The sequence below is a fragment of the Bison bison genome, unplaced genomic scaffold (assembly GCF_000754665.1).
Source record: "Bison bison bison isolate TAMUID 2011002044 unplaced genomic scaffold, Bison_UMD1.0 scf7180017863325, whole genome shotgun sequence".
In the NCBI taxonomy this organism is placed as follows: domain Eukaryota; kingdom Metazoa; phylum Chordata; class Mammalia; order Artiodactyla; family Bovidae; genus Bison; species Bison bison.
In genome coordinates, this window is record NW_011493897.1 from 373772 (window position 1) to 398736 (window position 24965).

A 24965-nucleotide genomic window follows, 5' to 3' on the forward strand; every position below is an offset into this window, starting at 1 on the left:
TAATCTATAAAGTAACCATTGTCATTTGTTCAAGGATTTTTGCAAAGAATGTCCCAGGATGAGCACATAGGCCACAGCTTGAGGCCATGGGAAGGATTGTTACATGAGACCTGTTTGTGAGGGGAATGTTTATGGCAAAAGAAGTTTGCTGAGTTTAGGGTTTAGGAATAATTAAGAATAGTTAGAAGCCTTTTTAGGAGATAGTGAGCTTTTATGCGGCCCAGACATAAGCATGAGTTACAATGTAATGACAAGTAAACACCATTCTGAGAGAATTGCTGAAGCAGGAACTCTGTTTGAAGGGCAACAATGAGACAATAATCTGGGTGAGGGGGAACTGAAAATGTCAAACCTCTGACCTAATGCTTTTGAAAAAGTATAAAAGAGAACCTGATGCTTGAAGTAAACATGTAGTCCTGTACCTCCAGTCAGAGGCTACATCATTTCCCTCGGACACTGCTCATCCCTTCAGGCTGATCCTCTGGCTGCTGGAGCTGGAGTCCTGCAAAACACCTTGGTTATCTAGGGCTTATTACGCCCTCTGGTGCATTGACGCAGACTCCTGGGAATATCCCAACACTTACAGCACCAGTGAGAAGTGCTGTAAGGACTCAGCTACTGGTGCAGTTACATGCTTGTATAAAACATTTCACATTACTGAAGAAGGCTCTGTAAATGATTATGACATTTATGTTTCTACTTCAGGATTTCATTTCTTTGTAAACTTGTATTCTTCACTAAGTTTCACCTGCAGGAAATCCACCCTAAATACTATTGGAGTTGGCAGTTTTTCCTTTTCTTTTCCTTGCCAGAGGCCATCGAGTTTTACTTTTCTCTCAGATGACCCAGATGTTGGATATTCTCCAAGACTACCTGGATTATAGAGGTGACATCCCTTGGCCATTACATTAATCAAGACTTTTAGACTTAACAGTCCAGATGGGTCTGTGAAGAATTATCTGGGGTGTGGGGATGTTACAGAGAAAAACATTATTAAGAATATTATTCAGAATCAAAGGAAGATAGCTTACAGTAGGGGCATGACTGTATATGAGATAGACAAAATTGGTGTTTGGTTTTGAGCAGACAGTGTTTTACTCCACAGTGAGTAATTGAAAATGGTTTCTATTTCTCTGTTTTCTCCCTCTGTGTGAAGGCTACAGCTATGAGCGTGTGGATGGTTCTGTAAGAGGAGAAGAGAGACACTTGGCCATTAAGAACTTTGGACAGCAGCCCATCTTTACTTTTCTCTTGAGTACCAGGGCAGGTAGGCCGCATCCCTATTGATGAAAGCAGACAAATGAAAGGGTGAAACAGTACATTTAAATTCTAATCATTAGATTTTTCCTTAGTTCACTGAAAGGTGAGGTTTTTACTGAGGAGTGTAAAAAAAAAGGAGTGGGGGGAATTGAGGTAGGTTACATCAGTTTATCACTGTCCTAGACTTCTAGCATGGTACTCGTTTCTGTCAAACTGATTTAAGCTTTCATCTCATCAGAGAAGTAAGGTTAAAACCTGGGGTTGTTGGAAAGTAATTCTGATCTCTTTTGACCATTGACCTGTGAACATCCTGAAAGATTTCTATAATTTTGTATAGAAATTTTAGTTTTAGTCATGTTCAATAGAGACAGCTCTCCTTCCCAACCATGAATTTGGGAAACAAGATAGCAGCCTGCCTACTAGTTGTCCTTCTGACAGGTAGCTCTGAAAGTGTTGTGAAAGCTTAATAAAAAATCTGCTTTTAAAAAGTGTGATTGTTATGAAATTTCCAGCTCTTTAGAATTAATTGTAACATTGTCTGTATATGACTTAAGTCATAAATATTTTATATGACATTTGTAGTGCCATACCACTTATGGAGTGCTTTCATTTACTTAAATGATGTCAGCTCTTGGAGATGAAATTATTCTCATGTCACAGAACAAGCAGACCTTAAATTAATTTTGAATTCACAGAATCTTAAGTTTCTTTTTTTTCTCTCAGTCTCTTTTTTTTGGTAGACCTAAATCTTGATGGAATAGAATTAGGAGCTCTAAAGGGATGTATATCCTCTATTGTAAAGAGAGATCAGTATATTTATGAAAAGAGAGTTCAGTCTTATTTAGTAAACATTTATTAAGTCCCTGGTACTATAGGGTATTAAAAAGTAGTGTTGAATATAATCATTGACCATAAGGAGATTGTTTTACCTGTGTATGTCTCATCTCTGTATTAAAGAGATATAATGAAATTCATTTGGTCCTGCTCGCTTCTAAGATCATAGACTGCACCCTTGATCTCAGCCACTTATTCATGTCGCAGTTGTCTTAGGGTAGTCTTAGGAGAGACTGATTAGGTAACCTGATAATAAGTGGCTGAGATCGAGGGTGCAGTCTGTGTGATCTTAGAAGGAGATCCAATCAGTCCATGCTAAAGAAAATCAGTCCTGAATATTCATTGGAAGGACTGATGCTGAAGCTGAAACTCCAATACTTTGGCCATCTGATGTGAAGAACTGACTCATTAGAAAAGACCCTGATCCTGGGAAAGATTGAAGGCAGGAGGAGAAGCGGATGATGGAGGATGAGATGGCTGGATGTCATCAGTGACTCGATGGACGTGAGTTTGAGTAGACTCCGGGAGTTGGCAATGGACAGGGAGGCCTGGCGTGCTGCACTCCATGAGGTCGCAAAGAGTCGGACACAACTGAGCGACTGAACTGAACTGAACTGATGCCTTACTGATTTCAACACCGTCATACTCAGCAGCATTGTTTGAAACATCTGAAATTAGGAAGAAAGATCTCTGCTTTTCAACTAATCTCCTTGGAGTTCTTGGAATTAGAACAGAGGGATCTCATAGGAGCCAAAGCAGTCCTGAGCCTTTTCCAAACACCAGCTGTCCTGTTTGCTGTCACATTTTAGTTGTTGATTTGCATCATTATCATTTATTCAAGTTTCTCTCCAACTTTCAGGTATTTCTTATTGAGTCATATTGCCACCAGGTGGCAGTGAGAGCTCATGAATATGTCTCAGACAAGTCTGGCTATAGCTTATTTATAAAATATCATCCTTTAATGAAGAAGAGCTGAACTTAACAGTAACCCAAGAAGAAGAAGAAAATTTTTATGAAAAAAACATTTCATAAAAAAATTAAAACACTTCAATGAAATAAGTGCCTGAAAGTATTATGGAATAGTGGGTAAAAAACATAGGCTCTGAAGCCAGACCATGTGGTACTGAATCTGGCTCCTTTCGCTTCCAGTCATCCCTCAACTTCTCCGTGCTTCCATTGCAACATCTATAAAATGAGTACCCGTGATTGTTGCGAGGATTATAGGAGTTAATATATGTAAAGCACTTTAGAATGGTGCCTGCAGAGAGTAAAGCATAGCACCTGGGTAGCTGTTGTTGTTATTCAGTATATTAGCATCTCTCGGTAATCAGTCTTTATTATCTGTTTATTCCAACTTTAATTTTATATAAAGGCTTTAATTAGAATGTTCCTGCCTGACTTAAGATCTAGCTTGGAGGCAGTAGCCCATCTCAGAAGTTGGTCCTTAGTTCTGGCTCCTGGAACAAGCCATTTCAGGCTTGCTTGTTTCAGCAACGAGCTGTAATGACCCTGGCAAGAGGGAGTCTATTTTGTGCTTGTTTCCACATTAATCAAAGAGAAGGCTGTAATTTGCCTTCATAGTTCTTCTCATTAATTCCCGTAGTCCAAGGAGCCTCCACAGCCCTCTTCCTAAAGAAAGACTGGAAAGTTGTCCCAGGGAGTGTTTTTGTCCTTTGGTTGGTTTTGTTACCTTCTCCTTAATTAATGTGGACAAGTAACAGAAGAGAATACTAAAGTCTTCTCCAATCAGAGGGAGATAGCCCCCTGCTCCGCTTGGGGGTGTAATACATGGCATCTCCTCTTCTCATTAACTTGTGTCAGAGCCCATGCTGCCTGGTTGTACCTTGCAGTGGACATTAGGAGGTCTTCTCTTGATGGTGCCCACAGCAGACCTCGCTCAAATTTAAAACTGTTTCTGAAAGAGCATGTTTCCTTTTCCACAGACTATTCTAAACGAAGTTCAATGAAGATTTTTAAACTGGAGAGATTTAAAATGGATTCAGGGCGCTAACTTAAGTACCTACTTTTGCTTCTTACCTCGCTCCACTCACTTCCGTTACTTGCAGTTGTTAAACTTGCCCGAGTCAGGCAGCAAAAGCCCATGTAGGACTTTTAACCACTACAAAGCTCTGTCTAGAGTTGAGGATGGGGGTGTCAGTTTGAAGGATGAAGCCAGTCATTTTGGCTGCTTTCAATTTATCAGTCTGAACGCTGTGGCCTTGTGTCATCATAGTCTGGTCCTTAGCCCTTGTACTTCTACCAACATTCTTTTTTGTATTGTTTTCAGGTGGAGTTGGCATGAACTTAACAGCAGCAGATACTGTTATTTTTTTTGACAGTGATTTCAATCCTCAGAATGACTTACAAGCAGCTGCCCGGGCTCACCGAATTGGCCAGAACAAGTGAGAGATTTAAGCATAGCTCTGGTTCCACTTCCTTGGCTCTTCAGTAGTTCTGGGTTCGGGGGGAAGGTGAAGAATGTGGGCTGGTGACAGTTCTAGACTGGGCGGTGAGAGACCAGTTGGTTTTAGCCCATCTCTGTTGCTGACTCCAGAGTAGTACTGGGCTGGGACTTGCTTTGGTAAAAAGAGCAAAGTCAAATTGTGAAAGGACTAGGAGGGACTCTGAGAAGTTATTTAACATCCTTCCTGAGTTAAGGTGTGATTCAGTTTAAAAATGAAGTTATGGGTTTATGGACCTAAGATAAAAAGATAAGTCTTACTCTCTGACCTGGTGATGATTTAGATCTAACAGAGGTTTTCCTCTACCATGGATAAGGAACTCCAATCATGACCACCTCGTCATCCCTCCCTTGACTCTTTTGGAAAGGTTCAGTGAGCATTAGAGGCCAGATTCTCTCTAACAAATAACTCAGGTTCACATACAGCAATCCCCTGTTAGTTGTACCCTGAAGCTGGCATTTTAGATTTGTTTCCTTTTTTGCATCTTGACCTGGCATGCTTGTGTGCTTCTTTGCGGACCCTTCTATTTTAGCACATTAGTTTTCTGTGATTTCTCTACAGGTCTGTTAAAGTTATTCGGCTGATTGGACGAGACACTGTGGAAGAGATTGTCTATAGGAAAGCGGCCTCCAAGCTGCAGCTCACCAACATGATCATAGAAGGGGGCCATTTCACTCTGGGAGCCCAGAAACCTGCTGCGGATGCTGACCTCCAGGTAAGATACACTGTTCTTCACTTTTGTTTTTTGGTTTTTTTTTAACTTATTTATTTATTTGGCCTTGCTGGGTCTTGTTTGCAGCATGTGGAATTTTTAGTTGCAGCGTGTGGGACCTAGTTCCCTGACCAGGGATCAAACCTGGGGCCCTTGCACTGGAAACATGGAGTCTTAGCCCCTGGATCATCAGGGAAGTCCCTGTTCTTCATATTAGAAGATGTCATGGTTTTAGTCAGTGGTTCCATCAGTGAGAAAGTAGATGAATTAACCACCCACTCTCTCCTGCTACACATTTGTTCCCTAGCCAGATTCCTTCCTGCCATAGGAAGATCCCCTGGAGGAGGAAATGACAACCCTCTGCAGTATTCTTGCTTGGGAAATTCCATGGACAGAGGAACCTGGCGAGCTGTAGTCAGTGGGGTCACAGAGTCAGACCCAACTGAGCATGCATGCACATAATATATATACTACATGCAGGCTGCTATGGGAGTGAAAATGAATATGATAAATAAAGGCAGCAGAATACAGAATAAGGATGGACTGTAATGGCACCCCACTCCAGTACTTTTGCCTAGAAAATCCCATGGACGGAGGAGCCTGGTGGGCTGCAGTCCATGGGGTTGCTAAGAGTTGGACACGACTGAAGTGACTTAGCAGTAGCAGTGGATCCCTTTTACTTGGATTCAGATCCAAGCCTTGTCTCTTACTGGCTGTGTTGCTTTGAGCAGATAGCTTAACCTTTGCTTTCTGAAAATGAGGATACCACAGGTTCCATCAGGGGGCCTTAAGAGAATTAGGTAAAATAAACAACTCAGCATAATAATGATTTATCTTGTACCTCCATCTTAACCCCAGACCCTTTGATCAGTGCTTTGCATCACCTTCTTCACACTCAGAGGAGGGTAGACAAGATCAGGAATTCAGAATTATGCCATAGGAAAAACAGATGAAAGAACTAGAGTTAATTGCTTAGAGGAGGAGACACCAGCTAGAAAGCAGATGCAGGCTTGGAAGATGTTAGAGAAAACTCTTCTGGGAGAGGACTTGGAGATATTCTGTAGCAGCCCTTGGGTTTAAATTAGAACCCATATTATCATATAGACCAGGTCCTCCCATTTGACCCAGGGATGAGGGGCTAGAAGCAGAGAGACTGTCTTCTAGGATGCTGGAAAGATCCAGGCATGAAGTGAGTTATAAACCTCTGACATAGGCAGTAGCAATGGAAGGGTCTGGAACATTACAGAAGAAGAAATGACAGGAGCTGCTGCTTAGAGGTGGGGAGCTAGGGAGAATAGAAAATGTAAAGATGTCTATAAGGTCTTCAGCCTGGATAATGAGGAGGATAGAAATTAGGAAGCAAGAAGTTTAGGTAGAGATTTAGGAAGAGGAAGATAATTTAGGCTTTAGTCAACAGAGTTTGCAGTAAAAACGTATTAAAAAAAATACTGTTAGAGGAAAAGCTCAGAGATAAAAATTTCATTTGCAGAAGTTTGTAAGAGAGTAGACTTTAAAGGGACTAGTTTATCAAACAGAAAATACAACAAGTATTTAAAAGGAAAAATTACTATTAAAAGCGAAATTGCCAAGTGTTAGTCTGGTTTTCCTCACATGGTTATTATATCCACAAAGACCAGTGCATATCTTTACACATCTGCTTTGCAGAAGACAGGGCTCACATTGGTTTTGTTAGGAAGTCAGTAACTTACGGGAAAGGCTCAAGGTTTCATTTATTTTGGAACTTGAACTAGAAAGTAACCCTGGATTTTGTGTGTTTACTTGTTTGGTTCTTGTTTCTCTTAAGGTGCAAAGTGTGGGTTTTTTTCGGTTTTTTTCTTTGGTTCCCAATTGATGTGTGCACACTTGTCCATGCTGGTGGCAAAGCAGATCGTAATGTGTTCACATTATCCAAGAGGCAGTTACAAATGTCAGATGGCAGCTTGAGAGAAAGGTGTGGGCAGACTGCAGAGGCTCTTACAGTTCTCCAACCATGAGTTCCTGTAGAACCTCATGAGTGACAAGTTCAGTATTGGGTCTGGTGAGGGGAATGAATGGCTGAGCCTTGGCATGCCCACATTCTGGGTGTGGGAGGAGGAGTTATCAGTAAGAAGCTTGAACTCTCCCAATTGGAGAGGGGCTCAGGGGATTCAGTGATGGTGTCCCTGTGACGTAGGCTGCTGGGCATGTCCATGTAATTGTGTAAACATGTCTCTGTGCCATGGGCCAGATCCTAATGGGAACATAGACCCCCCCCCAGCTGTTTGAGAGGGGCTCTGTCAGAATCTCACCCAGCTCGTGGTTAGTAGAAGGTTACTTCTGATTTTTCTCTTACCTACCAAGCCTCTGCAAGTTATCTCTGGTTGCCAGAAGCAAAGATAACACCCCAATCCCCTTATCTCCAGGAAAGCAGGGTTTGTATAATAAAAAGAATCCGATAGTCAAAGATGTGACTGTGGTTCAGTAAATCTAAGAAGTACTGGATCATGAAATCCTCAAAGAAGGAATCAGATTCATTACCCTGCAGGAAGAACATTATAGGAAACAGAGGCAGAGGCAGATGGAGTGAACATTTACTGAATGCTCACTGTGTGCTAAGTATCATATGAAGGGGTTCTTCCCAGTTATTTCTGTGATATGAATAACAGAAGAATGAGGTAGGTACTCTCCTTATTCCCATTTCAAATAATTTGCCCAAGAATGTTAATTCATTAAGACTCCAATCCAAGGACTCTCTAACCTCCAAGCACATGCCCTTGCCTTTAATTACTGTAATATATTTCTTCTCTTGAGCTTCCCAGGTGGTGCTAGTGGTAAAGAACCCGCCTGCCAATGCAGGAGACATAAGAGATGTGGGTTTGATCCCAGTTTGGAAGATCCCCTGGAGGAGGGCATGGGAACCCACTCCAGTATTCTTGCCTGGAGAATCCCATGTACAGAGGAGCCTGACGGGCTATAGTCCATAGTATCATCATGAAAGGGTCAGACACGACTGAAGCAACTTAGTGTGCATGCACATTTTTTCTCTAAAAATACATGTGGTCCCTTGATAACTGAGACACGTCACAAGTGAGACATAGACTAAAGGGAGTGTCCCGGTGTGGACTAGTCTTTTTCATAAATAGTGGCTTTTATTTTTGGTGCCAGTTGTTGAAGTGAAAATTGCTCAGCCATGTCCAACTCTTTGCGACCCCATGGACTATATGGTCCATGGAATTCTCCAGACCAGAATACTGGAGTGGGTAGCCTATCCCTTCTCCAGGGGATCTTCCCAACCCAGGCATCGAACTTCCCACGTAGCTCAGTCGGTAAAGCATCTGCCAACAATGCAGGAGTTCAGTTCAGTTCAGTCGCTCAGTCGTGTCTGACTCTTTGCAACCCCATGAATCGCAGCACGTCAGGCCTCCCTGTCCATCACCAACTCCCAGAGTTCACTCAGACTCACGTCCATCGAGTCAGTGATGCCATCCAGCCATCTCATCCTCTGTCGTCCCCTTCTCCTCCTGCCCCCAATCCCTCCCAGCATCAGAGTCTTTTCCGGTGAGTCAAATCTTCGCATGAGGTGGCCAAAGTATTGGAGTTTCAGCTTTAGTATCATTCCTTCCAAAGAACACCCAGGGCTGATCTCCTTCAGAATGGACTGGTTGGATCTCCTTGCAGCCCAAGGGACTCTCAAGAGTCTTCTCCAACACCACAGTTCAAAACCATCAATTCTTCGGCGCTCAGCCTTTTTCACAGTCCAACTCTCACATCCTACATGACCACAGGAAAAACCATAGCCTTGAGTAGACGGACCTTTGTTGGCAAAGTAATGTCTCTGCTTTTCAATATGCTATCTCGGTTGGACATAACTCTCCTTCCAAGGAGTAAGCAATGCGGGAGACCTGGGTTCAATTCCTGGGTTGGGAAGATCCCCTGGAGAAGGAAATGGCAACCCACTCTAGTATTCTTGCCTGGAGAATCCCAGAGGAGCCTGGCAGGCTACAGTTCATGGGATGGCAAGAGTTGGATACAACTTAGCGCTATGTTTTCGTTACCAACTGAACTACTGGGAAGCCAGTTGCCAAAGTCAGTCGCTTTTTTGTATATATCAAGGTTAAAGATAAGTATATCTAGGTTTGTTCAATTCTTCCAGTGAGCTATCTAAATTTTTTTCCAGTTGTTACAGAGTATTGTAAGATTTCCAAGTTATTCACAAAATAAACCAGCTAGAGATAGCTAACCCAAAAAGACAAGATGCAAATGAGCCAAAGTGTGAATGCAGCTTGGTTCAGAGCCTCAGAGTTAGCACTTAGGAAGTACACAATTGAAAGGAGAAAACTACAGCTAGGAAAGATGATCTGAACTTTTTTAGGTGGTTCCTACAAGCCTAGGGAGAGGCTGAGGGTTTGTTAGAGAGCAGGTAAGAGAAGCAGGGTAGTGCAATGTCCAGGGTAGGCATGTCCAGCAAGCAGCATTAGAATTGAGAAACGGCTCTCCCGTCCAGTGGTCAGGAGATGTTGCTGGTCTTTAGTGAAGATGGTTTCCACTGAGCACTGTGGTAGGAACAAAACTGTCAAAGGAAAGTCACTTAAGAAAGATGCTGTGTAGCCTTCTCATTCCAAGAAGTTTGGCAGTAGGAGGGGTAGGAGAGTAGCTAACAGGGTCTGTGATGTCTCACGTGACTGCTGGGGATGCCTGTGAAACTCTGTGAGAAGTGCTAAGATAATGCTGGAAGTGACTCTTATTCTTCAGAACAAAGATTGGAGGGTCAAATTTTCTGTTTATTGAGAATTGTCAAAGTTAGGCTCTGACTGTCATTTATCACCTCTCTGCTCATTCATCATCCAATTACAGAACAGCCTTGTTGGTGTCATCTGTCACAGGGAGGGAAGAAAGGCTGAGCATCAGGACAGGGATGCGCCTGGTGTCTAAGCCACTTTGCAAATCACTGGTGCCCAATATTTGTTTTCATGAGGGCCAATTGGACTTTTTTGTTGTCTTCATTCAAGTTGAGCGAGATACTCAAATTTGGTTTGGATAAACTGCTGTCCTCGGAGGGGAGCACCATGCATGAAATAGACCTGAAGTCTATCCTGGGAGAAACAGAAGATGGCCACTGGGTCTCTGATGCCCTGCCTACAGCAGAAGAAGGAAGCAGAGAGCCAGAGGAAGGAAGTAAGTGGGGGGTGAGAACAGAGCTAATGTCATGGCCACCCCAAGCTAGAGCAGGAGATGGGTCCCCATTTCTATTTCTGAGGTATTTGGATTTCTGATTTGAAATGTTTTTTTTTTTTTCCCCACATGGTAGCTTTGTAAGGATGTTCCTTGATGTCTTAGGGTTATTTTGTAATGAATTTATTTGTCTGTACCAGTGGCAACACAAATTCAGTGTGGAATGGGGTGAGAGGTCTGCTAGTCTTCCTAGGCTTCTTGATTCGAGAGTACTTTATTCCATTCATGCAGAGAAGGGCAGTTTCTTTACCCGATGCTGCTTCCTTTTTTGAGTGGAGAGTAGGCCGGCATGACTTCTCGTTTTGTGATTCTTTTTCGTTTCCACAGGACCCTGAATTTCCATCACCTGCTTCATTCTTTCCCTTTGCCACCAAACTGTCAAGGCACGACCTCCAGAAGCAATGCCTTCCCAAATTGCTACCTTCAAGTACTTTCTAGTCTCTTTCTGTCAGTTCCTTAGCAGTTGCTTCTCTGATCTTCCCAGTTGCAGACCTTTCCTCATTATTTTCCCACTTGGAATGTGTCCTCCTCATGGGGGACAAATTTGATCTGTGTATGATGTTGTTAGAACTCTGCTGCCTCTTTTCCATGCAGTCTCTGCCTGACTCCACTGTGGGCTTGGGAGCTAATTCAGCTCATTTGGGATGTTCATCTCTCTACCTTCCTGCAAATTGAGGTTTGTAGTACTCTCTGACTCCTAGCTTTTTAGAAGGTATGGGTTCAGGGTGGCTTTGTTGTCCTTGTTATTCCCTATGGTTTTTATAGGATGTTTGGAAGATGAGAATGTGGACAGCTGGCATTATTCTCTAAGACACTGCTCTTTAACTTTTCTCATTGTTTAGCTTTTACATTTTTGAATATTAGCATCCCATTTTTATTCTTCAAGAACCCTTTCTGATTCTCTGCTTGTTTTAATTGTGTCCTATTCTGTTTGCAGGGATAGAATATCCTCTCTGAGGACTTTTATTATAGCTTTTTAAAAAAGTATTCCTCTACGCCCTGTGTTGTGTATTTGTCTTGTCCTTGTTGGTAGTTTCTCTGAAATATCTGGTGTGCCGTGGCTATCTGTTCATGTTTGCAGGTGAAAGGCAGAGCTGATGGGCAGGTCTGGCCTGAGCAGGTATGTGGATTCCTTGGGCTTATTCCAGCATCACTGATTGGTGAGCTGGCCTTCGCACTGAAGGGGCCCTCCCAGATGTCTGTATTTGGAGTCTTTTCTCTGGGCAACTCCATTTTTCCGAAGACTAATCCTTTAATATCTTTCTGGAAGAGGTGAATAGGGTCTGGAGTAACCTGTTTGCTCAGATTGAGGAGACAACATGAATGAAGGTGTTCAGGGTGCTCCTGTTACTTCTTTTTTTTTTTTTTATTGGAGTATAGTTGCTTTACAATATCGTGTTAGTTTCTGCTGTAGGATGAAGTGAATCAGCCATATATATACATACATCCCTTCGTTTTTAGATTTCCCTCCGATTTGGGTCACCACAGAGCACTGAGTTCCCTGTGTTATACAGTCAGTTTTCATTAGTTATCTAAATATTTTATATGTAGTGATGTATATATGTCAATCCCAATCCATCCCACCACCACCCCCTTACTCCTTGGTATCCGTATGTTTTTCTGTTTCTGTTTCTGCTTTGCAAATAAAGATTATCTATGCCTTTTTCTAGATTCCACATACATGTGTTGTGTGTGCTCAGTCACAACCCCATGGATTATAGCCCGCCAGGCTCCTCTGTCCATGGAATTTTCCAGGCAAGAATACTGGAGTGGATTGTTGTTTCCTTCTCCGGGGGATCTTCCTGACCAGGGATCGAACCTGCGCCTTTTGTGTCTCCTGCCTTGGGAGGCGGATTGTTTACCACTGTGCTTCCTGGAAGCATATATGCATTAATGTGCGATACTTTTTTTTAGCTCCTGTTACTTGGTGTGCAGACTTTCTCTCAGTTATCCCTCCCTGCGATTCCTTGTCCATGGAAGTTCTGAGCTTTTGGAGGATTCAAAGGGTCTCTGCTCTCACAATCATCCCTTGACCAGGCACCTGTGTTTTGCTTCCACTGTTCTTTTAGCTCTGTTATCCCTTGAGCCACTTATAATTTTCTAAAAAGTTGTTGAACTTTTTGTCCACTGTCGTCTCATATATCTTTTTAAAATCCCTTTACTACCATGTAGGTTTTAGGTGGGAAGAGAAATAGATGTATGTGGTCCTATTTTTAAGTTGCATTTTGATTACATTAAGTACTGAAGCCTGCACTCATTCTGCACTCATCTAGATTAATTTTAGCTTATTTTGCTAATGTTTAGTAGAACAAAGTAAAATTTCACTGTTTTCCAGAAAGATAATTATATTTTTCAGTCAGTCCAACTGCCAAAAAAAATTATATATATTTTTTCAGGCAGTCCAGCTGCCGCAAAGATTTCCCAGTTGTATTAAAATTTGGAGTTCTGTCTTTGATCAGTGGGTACAGGTCCAGTCTGTGGTAGGTGGTTCCATTGGCAGGATGAGTGTCCATACCTATGGTCGCCAACCTTCTCTTGGCTGCAGAGTGAAGACAGAGCATGGTTAAAAGAAGAGAAATGAATATGAAAGACTCATAGCTACAGCATCCCCTATGAAAGGGGGCTGTAGGAAAAAAAAGCAGGATAGCTTTTATCTTGAATGGCAGGATCTTTTTTTAAAGCATGTTTGTAAGTTGAGAATCGCATGCAGCTACATATGTGATCATATTTGCCTCTTGGCTCTTTTTTCCTCACTTGTTGATAGAGCACCTCATTGAAAGCCCCCTGCTGACTTAATTAGCAAATGCCAATTAGAATTACAGCTGGTTGGATTTGGGTACAAGTGTGAAGCAGTTGATCTCTTGAGAATGAAAATGTTTTGCTTTCGTACTCTCTAGAGAAAAACATACTTATATTCATAGCTGATTTTATAATGCTGTGAAAAGACATTCTTTGGTAACGTGCTATTAAATATGCTTCAATTTAGAATCGTTGTCTTACCTCTCTTAGTTACTAGGCTTGGCTTGTTATGACTTCTTTCTATCATGTGATTCATGGTCTTGGCAAATTACCCAACCTCTTTGAGTCTCTGTGTCCTCATCTGTAAAGTGGTGCTAGTAGTGTATACCTTACCCTTTTACACAGTTGCAAAAGTCAGATGTGATTATAAATGTGAAGGTGCTCTGACAGCATAAACTGCTATTCAAGTTCAGACTATCACCATTTGTGTTATTACTGTAGTTACTGTTTGCTGGCCTGTTATCTTTCCATCCTTCTATAGACACAGTTGTATACTGAAAAGAGCACATTGGCAGCAGACTCAGAAAATCCTGCTTTCTTCACTTATTAGCAATTTGAACTGGGGAGGCGCTTAATAACTCAGGAGTTTTATAATTTTATTTATTTTTGGTTGTGCTGGGTCTTCATTGCTGAACAGGCTTTTCTCCAGTTGTGGCAAGTGAGGGCTACTCTCTAATTCTGGACTAAGGATCAAAGCTGTGTCTCCTGCCTTGGCAGGTGGATTCTTTACCATCTGGGAGCCCCCAGGGAAGCCCTCAATTTTCTCTTTTTCTTAAGTGGGGTTAATTATACCAAGACTGTGGTGAAGCTCATGAAGATGCTTCATGAGCTCTACAAAGAAAGTTGTAAATCTAAGGGATTATTTTTGTGATTATTTCCTCATAGATTTTCTACTTGATCCTTGTAATATTACAGAAATGGGGGAAGAGCTGAGTGTTAAAAGTCTGTTTGTAATTAAAAAAAATATGCTGTTGGTTACCTTTATTTAGGAGATCTTAATGTTAGTGAGATTTGTGCTGGGGAATAGTGTGGGATGAATGAGTGATGAGTGATCCAGGACTTGGCAGGCATCAAACTGAGACTTACAGGCCACCTGAAGATAGACCAAAAGGGCTTTAGCCATGCTCGCTCCTTTAAAAAGTAAATAGATGAAATCCCCAGGTGGATCCCAAACCCGTCAGCATTAGTGGGATGGGAATTCCAGTACCTTCATCACAAGCTATTCTTGGCCCATTTAGAATACAGGCCATTCTCTTGTTTACCCTCTTTATTGCTTTGACTAGAATCAATCCAGTTTTCTTTAGTATCTAACATTTCTCTCTGTGTTTTATGTTTTTAGAAAACCACATGTACTTATTTGAAGGTAAAGATTATTCTAAGGAGCCTAGTAAAGAAGACAGAGAATCATTTGAGCAACTGGTGAATATTCAGAAAACCCTTTTGGAGAAGACTAGTCAAGAGGGCCGGTTACTCCGAAATAAAGGCAGTGTAAGAACTGTTAATTTATGTGAGGATAAATTCTTCCAAAGTTTCAATAAAAATGAACAGAAAGTGATGCTGAGAATGATTTGTTAAGAAATAAGAATGTATCTATTTGTTGAAAAAAAGTATAAGAAGATGGCATAAAAATAATAACAAGGAGGTTATATTTTACCATTTATTGTGGGTGATAGTAAGCCACTCTTGAAGGGATCACTGTCTTACATCAAAATACCATACCCTGCTGCTGACAGTCATGACCTATGTCATTAAGGATGGATAGCAATCATAAACGATGTCTGTAATGTCCATAGCATTTGGCAGTTAGTCTGTATACATTAAATGCTAGTTATTGTTAAGGTGATCATGATGTTGGAATATTGTGTTTAAGTCTGAAAGATAAAATGTATTAAGGAATATTTCCATTAAAATGAGTTAAACCTAAAACAGCATCCTTTCAATTAAAAAACAAGTTATTTTCTCAAGTACCTTATTCCTAATGAAATTAATCAAAATGACATATTGCTATACTGACATGCCAGTGCTTTGGTTGAGTTTAGAGCATAGTATCCTGGTTACCATGCCTACCAGATGTGTAAACTGAAGTATCTTGCCAGCACTTCCCACCACCCATGGTGAAATACTGTGAAATAATGAGCTCATTGCTCAGTGTGATGAATGAGACTCATGAAGGAACAGGTAGACCCCAGTTCCCCTGGTTATAGAGCTTGTTCTTCCTATAGGTTCCCATCCCAGGCCTTGTGGAGGGGTCCACCAAAAGGAAGCGGATTCTGAGCCCAGAAGAACTGGAGGACAGAAGGAAGAGAAGACAAGAAGCAGCAGCCAAGAGAAAGAGACTGTTAGAGGAGAAGAGGAAGAAGAAGGAAGAAGCAGAACATAAGAAAAAGTACGTGTGTGTTATTTGATGGTGTTATTAACAAAGCTGAAGGTCGCCGTTGGTAAAGGGATCACTACTGCATAGTGAGCCCACAGTCAAACATCACTTTAAAACTGCAGAAAGTGTCTGTAATGCTGGTAGTTCCCACTGGTAATAGAATACTTTTATAAAGATTAAACTTTCACCTTAGCAGTCCATCTACTTAAGAGAACAGTCCCGAGTGCCTCAGGCAGAGAAGATGCATTCAGCTGAAGCGAGAACATTTTAGGACTTGATTGCAGCTATCTGACAAGAGTAGTTTACTTGAACAGTCCCTTTTAGTCACATGTTCTTAAAAACAGTGACATCTGGTGGCTGCTCATTTTTGAAGTGTAGTCAGGAGGCAGTTAGGCTAATCAGTAAGGCTTCTTGTTTATTTACAAACAGGCAGAAGGACAGGGTGAGTTTCTAATTGCATCTCCACTTGCCACTCACCGTTTATGAATCACAGCCCAGGATGTGCTTTGAGGGAACTAGTGATAGGCCCAGTTAATTCCTCTCCCCTCTGGTTTCTCGAAGGATGGCCTGGTGGGAGTCCAACAATTACCAGTCCTTCTGCCTGCCTTCCGAGGAGAGCGAACCAGAGGACGGCGAAGATGAGAGCTCTGCCCAACTGGAATATGAGGACCCAGACTCAACCTCCATCAGATATGTAAGCGGTGACGTCACCCACCCCCAGGCTGGGGCGGAGGATGCTGTCATTGTGCACTGCGTAGGTAGGTAGACATGGTGGGGCCTCAATCCTTAAGGTGCCACGAACTGGGGAAGACAAGGCAGAGCCCTGTCTTAGGGGAGATTAATGGGCTTAGGGCAGCCTTGTGTGGTCAAAAAGAGAGTGAGCTTTAGAACCAGGAGACTAGGGTGCTCAACCAGGTAAAGAAGAAAGGTAAGAGTCAAATCCAACTTCTTCAGGCCTCAATTCTCTTATATGTGTAATGGGATATCTGCTTTGTTCCCTGCACAAACTTTTTAAGAGAGTACACAGAGGCTACATCTATAAGCCAAATAAATGGTTTGAGAAAAAACAAAACTCCAAACATAGTCTCCCTCATGACCTTTGCACTTTTTTCCCCCAGGCAAGTTCCTCTTCCTAGAATGCTCTTTCCCCACTTAGCAACATCAAGCATTGTCCAGATGTCTACATCTCAAAGAGAGGTCTCCCCTGACTTCCCACACCCCATACTCATCCCTGTTTTTCTCTGTTTACTTTCTTACCTTATTTTACTTGATGACACATCACCACGTGACATATTATGTATGTATTTGCTTGTTTGTTTCATTGAGTGAACAAACAATGAAACAAGCAGATATATACATAATATATCACGTGGTGTTTCATTGAACTGGGCTTCCCTGATGGCCCAGACTGTAAAGAATCTGCCTGGAATGCGGGAGACTTGGGTTCAATCCCTGGGTCAGGAAGATCCCCTGGAGTAGGAAATGGCCACCTATTCTAGTATTCTTGCCTGAAGAATTCCATGGACAGAGGATTCTGATAGGCTACAGTCCAAGAGACTGCAAAGAGTTGGACACGACTAAGTGACTAACACTTCCGTTTTCACACTTTCATGGGAGCAGAGATTTCCCCCCTCCCCCCACTGGTGTAACCCTAGAGCATAAAAGAGTTCTTGACGTGTAATACTGACAAATATTTATAGTATGATCGAATGAATGACTGAATACAGAGTATTAACCAGCTGTATTAGTACCAGCTTGAATAAGTCATTTAACCTTTCCCCTTTCTTACCTATGAAATGGGAGTTGTAAGCTGTTGTATTATCAATGCTTCAACTCTTTCTGGTTTTACATCTACTCTACATCCTTCCTTAGCCATCTTCCAGGAATTACAGAAGGACTACAGAGCTTCTGCTCTTTGAGAACACTGATTCTTTTGATGCTTTTCTGTTATGATGGCCAGGTGTATTCCAGAAAACCTAAACATACTTGACAAGTCCAGTGTGTAATATGCTTGGAGGTTAGATAGTTTCTGCCCTTTGAAAAATCAAGTATACTTGGCATACCATTTTTTTTTAATTGTGGACTGGATTTTGCCTCCTATAGAAGAAAATCTTCTCTTTCTCCTATCAGATGACTCTGGCCGCTGGGGCAGAGGTGGTTTATTCACAGCTCTGGAAACAAGATCTGCTGAGCCAAGAAAAAGATATGAGTTGGCTGGAAAAATGAAAGGTAAGGAGCAAAGCAGAGAGAAGGGTTAAGGATGGAATAAGAGGGAGAGGACATTAGGTGTGTTAAAAAACACTAGATGAGGAGTCAGAAGAGCTAGTTGGAGTCTGAATTCTGCCATTAGTTAAAGCTAGTTGATACGTGACTTTAAGGCAATCCCTTCCCCCTCCCTGTACCTGCCTTCTCATTTGTAATTTGAAAATAATACTTTTTCCATCTACCTCCTGGGACTATAATGAGGATAATGAATGTGTAAGTATTTTGATAAATGTCAATCCCTGCATGCATGTTGAAGTATTGGCTTGAAGTTCATTTCATTGTTTACCCAGTTCACTCTATCTTCTTGAGGGAATTTCTCCTGGAAATGTCAGACACCTGTGGGAGAGAAATCAGACATACCATTGAAGGGCTAACAGGAGCTGGGTGCTGAGAGGAAGGAGGTTGTATTATGAAGTTAGCACAGACTAGGGTGTAACACTCCCCGGAGACGGAAGCAGAGCTGTCTGGGGAAACTTGAAGGCTGAATGGTGTTCCCTCGGCAGAGAGAAGGGGCCGGGCACCTCGTTTTATGTGTGGCAATCACAAAGTGGCAAGAGGAGTAAAATGATTATTGTGATTATTTCCTGTGGAATTGAGAGGTTAAAGGATCTTGTCCAATAGAGAAGAGCTCTTCAGATTTCTTGGAGATTGGTTTTTCTGCTCACTTCTCTAACATAGAAAGGGATGCAAGGACTTAGAGTGAATAGTCTTTCTACTAAAACACATTACAGGGTTTAATATGTGTTGCCATGATTAACCCAATCTAGATACTGACTGGGCAGTTTGAAAAGGAGAGAATTCAGGGGAGGCTGGAGCTAGAGATACAGACTGAGGAGTCTCCATTTGGATCCTTGTTTAAAACCCTGAAGGAGAGAGGATGGAGAAATGGGAGGGCAGAGAACACACCTCCATTTAGGAGAAGGAAGAAGGAATTGTCAGAAAAATAAGAGAACCTTGACAGTGTAGTGCTTTGGGGTACAAGGGAGGAGAAGTGTCAAGAAGTGGTCTGCAGTGTCAGACACTGAAGTGAGGATGAGCACTGGGAAAAGCCCACTAGATTTGCCCCCCAAGGGCAGTCACATCACCCTGGAGCATTTTGAAGAAAGTGTGAAAAGTAAAACCTGGTGGCACAGAGTAAGGTGTAAATGGTCAGTAAGGAATCAGAGATGGGAGTGTGCATTCTTTTCTGAAGGAGAACTGGAATAGTGTAGAGCAGGGTAGATGAAATGTGGGCTTGAAGGAAGTCGTGAAAGTTATCTTGGGCCTGGAAGGATGGGTTGAGATTAAATAGGTGGAGAGAAAGGGTAGGAGAGTCCATAACCATATCTCATTCTTCTTGGTATCTCCTGTAACCCCACCAGTCCCAGTATGGGGTATTGAATGACCCAGGTAGTTACAGTGAATGTTTTAGGGGAATGGTGTGTAGGCCGGACAGAGTGGAGTAGAAAGTTTAGGCTGAGGAATAAAGTTAGGTTTTAAAGAAGAGAGGTTTGGGCCACATTATAGAAGACTGCACATGACTAATGACTTGTCCAGGGAGATGGCATTCTAAGGCAGGACCTTATCCAATGTCTAGACATGGGAGATTTGGGTAGAAGAATGACATAGCAGAGCAAATACTGGGTTAGCCAAAAAGTTTGTTCAGGTTTTTCTATACCATCATATGGAAAAACCTGAACAAACTTTTTGGCCAGCCCAGTATTTTAGAATGACTTAAAAAGATTGGGGTACGCAGGATGGATTGAGAGGACAAAAGGTTCAAACTGAAATATTCGAGGCCTAGAATTAAAACATTTCTCTAGAGAATTTGATTTGGATGAGATAGGAAAATATACAAATACAAATATGTATAGTAGAATACAGTATTTGAATAATTTAAAACAAACATCAGACTCTTCTAAAGGAATTTTAAGTTCATAGTGACCCACCCCCTCCCAGCCCAGATACTTCTGGGTTTTTCATTCACTCTCCAGTGCCTGCAGGAATACTTCATAGGCAGTGTTTGAGGAGCATTGAAGTAGAAAAGCATAAAAATTCAAGAGTGAAGGGGGTGACATGGTACCGAAAGACATTCCTCTTTTTAACCCCTCTTTTTTACCCCATGGATTAGACATCCCCACCTGAACAAAAGTGCCTTGGTGGGTCTTTTAGAAGACCCAAGAGGAGTCTCACCCACCACTGTAACTGGTAAGACAGAGATAAATCTCCATACAGGCAAGAACCAGCAGAGTGTGAAACTGCCTAGACCCCTCTCACTGCAGTAGGGCAAAAAACAGGTGAGTGTTGCCCTTGCAGGTACTCACACATGGAACTTGCCTAAGTCCATCCTTCCTGAAGGGAGATCTGGCACATCATTGGAGAAAAGAGAAAAATATAAGTTTGTTTGCAGCATAGGTGGTAAGGGAAACTTGCCCAACCCCAACCCTGGCCCACCAAGGAAAACACTGCAAAGGGCTGATTTTTCTGGCAGCTACCATCACAAGGTGGAATGCAGCTGGAAAAACCTGTTTCTCTCTGCCAGCATCTGGAGTACTAAGGTGGTAGCTCCCCATCCTGGGTGGAGGAAGGGTATTGGGAAAGAGGCAGATACGAATTTCAAATGGTGTCAAAGGCACGTGCTCAGTAGAAAGTTCATGCACAAGTAACTGAAAATTTCCCTGCAGGTGTGTGGTAGTCCCAACACACTAAGTGTTAAACCCACACTTTCCCTCGGCTCTGCTGCCGGCTCCCTGGTGTATCCATGAAAGTGAACTCTGGTAGACCAGGATCCTACTCAAAACAGGTCATGTTGGCAGGCAAGGAAGAAACCACAGACTTGAGCTATAGCTCCACCTTCTGGGAAAAAAGGTACCCAGCCAGCCTGATGAATTATAAAAGTCAGAGAATACACAAAAGCTTAAAAATTTGGCCACAAGACAGAGCAAGAAGAGTGGAGCACAAACATACAGGAAAAACTGAGATAATACCAATACTATATAATGTAATACCCTGTCTGCTGCTGAAGGTAATGAGCACTGAGTTAAGGAGATATCTGCTACTTCAAATGCAAAAGCACCAGTGCATAAGTACCAGGAATACGAAATCAGGAAATATGGCATCACAGAAAGAAGATGACAGTTCTCCAGCAGCCATGCTCAAAGGCACAGAATATTGTGATCTAACTGACAAAGAATTCAGAATAGCAGTTATGAAGAAACTCAGTGAATTACAAAAAGACTCGGAAAGGCAACTCAATAAAATCAGGAATAAAATATGTTAACATAGTGACTTCTTTTCAAAGAGATTGAAATTTTAAAAACCCAAACAAATTGTAGAGCCGAAGAAGTCAGTGGATGAGATGAAGAATGCAGTAGAGAACAAGGTAGGCTTCTCAGGTAGTGCAGTGGTAAAGAATCCACCTGCTGGTGCAGAAGATGCAAGAGACGTGGGTTCAGTCCCTGGGTTGGGAAGATTCTCTGGAGTAGGAAACGGCAGTCCATTCTAGTATTCTTGCCTGGAAAATCCCATGGACAGGAGCCTGGTGGGCTAAAGTCCATGGGGTCACAAAGAGTCGGACATGACTGAGCATGCATGCGTAGCAGGGGAAACCATGTGGAAGAAAGAATAAGTGACTTGTGGGAGATAGGAATTTTGAAATAACAAATTTAAAGAGTGAAGTAAGCCTGTGTAAGCTATGAGACTGAATCAAAAAAACACAAATCAGAATAATTAGGCTTCTAGAAGGAGAAGGGGAAAACGAGTTTAAGAAATAGTAGCTGAGAACTTTCCCAACCTGGGGAAAGACAAAACATACGTGTTCATGAAGCTAATAGGTCACCCTGCTATTGCAATGCTAAAAGACCTTCTTCAAGACTTTGAATGATAAAAAATCTTAAAGGAAGCTAGGGAAAAAAAGAATATAATGTACAAAGGAACCCGTATTTGATTATCAGCAGATTTCTTAGTAGAAACAGGTCCTGAGAGTAGAATAACATATTTGAAGTGTTGAAAGATCAAAATTGCCAACCAAGAATACTTTATACAGCAAAGTTATCTTTCAGCTATGAAGGAGAAATAAAGGCTTTCCCAGCAAACAAAAGCTGAGGGAGTTCACCACCACTAGACTTGCCTTGCAAGAAATGCTGAAAGGAGTTCTTCAAGCCAAAATGAAAAGGCACTAATCACTGATAGGAGCACATGTCAAAGTATACAACACACTAGTAAAATATGTACAGTAAGGTTTAGAAAACCAACTTGGTATTAAGATGGTGTGTGAACCACTCAACTATAATATAAAGCTTAAAGGAAAACAGTAAAAGTAACTACAGCTACTATAAATTACTAATGAATACACAACATACAAAGAGGTAAATTGTGACATGCGTAATATAAAAGGGAGGAGTGAAAGGGTGGAGCTTTTATAGGCAATTGGATATAAGTTGCTGTCCTCCTAAAATACACTGTTCTATCTATAAAATGTTTCATGTAAAGCCCCATAGTAACCACAAAGTAAAAACCTAGATCAGATCCACAAAAGACAAAAGGGAACCAGAGCATACCACCGTAGAAAAGAATCAGTTTACAAAGGTAAGCAGAAACAGAGGGAAAAAGAAACGGGAATTACAAAACAACTGGAATGCACACAGTGGGATTAGTAAGTCCTTATATATAATTACTTTAAATGTAAATTGATTGAATTCATCAGTCAAAAGGCACAGAGTGTCTAGATGGATAAAAAACAAGACCCAATTATATATCTCAAAGTGAACGGATGGAAAAACATATTCCATGCAAGTAGAAACCAAAAGAAAGCAGAAGTAGTTATATTTGTATTACACAAAATAGACTCGAAGCCAAAAATGGTAATAAGACAAAGAAGGTTACTATATAATGATAAAGGGATCAATTCATCAAGAAGTTGTAACAAGTGTAAATATATGTGCACCCAACATTGGTGCACCTAAATATATTAAGCAAAACTACATATGAGGGGAGAAGTAGACAATACAATAATAACAGGGGACTTCAGTACCCCACTGTCAGCAATACATAAATCATCCAGACAGAAAACGAACAAGGAAATGATGGCTTGAACCAAACAGCAGACCAAAGGGACCTAACAAGTATCTATAGGACATTCTATCCAACAACAGCAGAATATAAATTCTTCTAAATACACATGGAACATTTTCAAGAATAGATCATACGATAGGGCAAAAAACAGGTCTTAGCAAAATAAGGTAATTGAAATCATACTAAGTTATCTTTTGTGCTCACAATGGTGTGAAACTAGAAATAAAATGAGGAAAACTGGAAAATCTGTAAGATGTGGAAACCAAATAGTATACTCCTGAACAGTGGGTCAAAGAATAAACCGAAAGGGAAAGCAAAGAATATCTCAAAAAAAAATATGGAAACACAACATCCCAAAACCTATGGGGCCCTGCAAAAACAGTTCTAAGAGGGAGGCTTACAGCAATAAATGCCAGTATTAAGAAATTAGAAAGATCATAGCCCTCAAGAAGATAGAAAAGAGGAACAAATTAAGCCCAAAGCCAGCAGAAGGAAGGAAATCAAGTTCAGAGGAGAAATAAATGAAGTAGAGACAGAAAAAACAATAGAAAAGATTAATGGAACTAAGAGGTTTTCAAAAAGATAGACAAAATTGATAAATCTTTAGTGAGAATAAAAAAGAGAAGACCCAAATAAAACCAGAAAAGAAATTATAACTGACCCTACAGAAATACATAGAATCATAAGAGATTATTATGGATAATTGTACACCAACAAACTAGATAACCTGGAAGAAGTAGATAAGTTTATAGAATCTGCAAACTGTCAAGACTGAGCCAGTAAGAACTAGAGAATCTGAACAGACCAGTGATGAGCAAAGAGATTGACTCAGTAATTAAAAACTTCCCAACACAGGAAACTTTAGGACCAGATGGTTTCACTGGCAGATTCTACCAAACATTTCAAGAAGAATTAACGCCAGTCCTTCTCAAACTCTTCCAAAAAATTGAAGAGGTGGGAACTTTTCCAAACTCATTCTATGAGGCCAGTTTCACCCTGGTATCAAAGCCAGATGACACTACAAGAAAACAAAACTATAGACCAATATCTTTGATAACTTCAATGCAAAAATTCTCAACAAAATATTAGCAGACCTAATTCAGTTACTTATTAAAAGGATTACACACATGACCAAGTAGGAATTATCCCAGGGATGTAGGGATAGTTCAACATACACAAATCAATAAATGTTATATATCACATTAATAGAATGAAAGATAAAAATGATCCTCTCAATAGATGTAGAGACAGCATCTGACAGTACAATTTCGTGATGACATACCCTCTGCAGATTGGTAATGGAAGGAACATACCTCAGTATGTTTTTTGTTTCGTTGTTCAGTTGCTAAGTCATGTCCTGGGGCCCACCAGGCTCCTCTTCCATGAGATTCTCCAGGCAAGAATACTGGAGTAGGTTGCCATTTCCTTCTCTAGGGGATCTTCCTGACCCAGGGATCAAATCCTGTCTCCTGCATTGACCGGCAGATTCTTCACCGTTGAGCCGCAGGGAAGCCCACTATATAATATATATGATATGATATGATGTAATATGACATGATATAATATAATATATACACACATACACACAACACACACACCTACATTACATACCGACAAACACACATACAGACACATACAGGCAAATTGTATATACAAGTCAAATTATTTAGTATTTCCTCCCAAATAATGGTCCCTGGTGGTTCAGATGGTAAATAGAAACTAGCACTGATGTAAATTTATATAATACTCATCGAACAGAGAGAGCTTGTTTTGCCAGCAAACACTGTAATAATTAATTTGTAAATACTAAAATGCAAATGCTACTTGACCTAACATAAACGTTTTAACCAGCCTCTGGATACTATCATGCATGGATGTTACAAATGTTAGAGAGCAACCTATACAAAATTATGGACTTCATTATCAGAACTCCATGAAAAACAAACAAACAAAACAAACACTGTTTGGAAGACAAATTTCTTAAGACCTGGGCCAC

At 41.2% G+C, this 24965-nt stretch overlaps 1 protein-coding gene across 6 annotated transcripts in view; it reads left to right on the forward strand.

Moving 5' to 3' along the window:
• Positions 1 to 24965, forward strand: part of CHD1L (chromodomain helicase DNA binding protein 1-like) — a 66788-nt gene that overhangs the window by 38258 nt on the left and 3565 nt on the right. For 5 of the 6 annotated variants that reach the window (XM_010833233.1, XM_010833234.1, XM_010833236.1 and 2 more), the window contains 9 exons: positions 813 to 886; positions 1157 to 1267; positions 4382 to 4496; positions 5118 to 5271; positions 10257 to 10422; positions 14618 to 14766; positions 15501 to 15664; positions 16214 to 16410; positions 17783 to 17881. In XM_010833233.1, the coding sequence (XP_010831535.1) occupies positions 813 to 886; positions 1157 to 1267; positions 4382 to 4496; positions 5118 to 5271; positions 10257 to 10422; positions 14618 to 14766; positions 15501 to 15664; positions 16214 to 16410; positions 17783 to 17881 (1229 nt within the window). Of the gene's footprint in view, positions 1 to 812; positions 887 to 1156; positions 1268 to 4381; positions 4497 to 5117; positions 5272 to 10256; positions 10423 to 14617; positions 14767 to 15500; positions 15665 to 16213; positions 16411 to 17782; positions 17882 to 20027; positions 21363 to 24965 lie in introns of those variants that run through there. The other variant, XM_010833237.1, reaches the window with a different exon arrangement.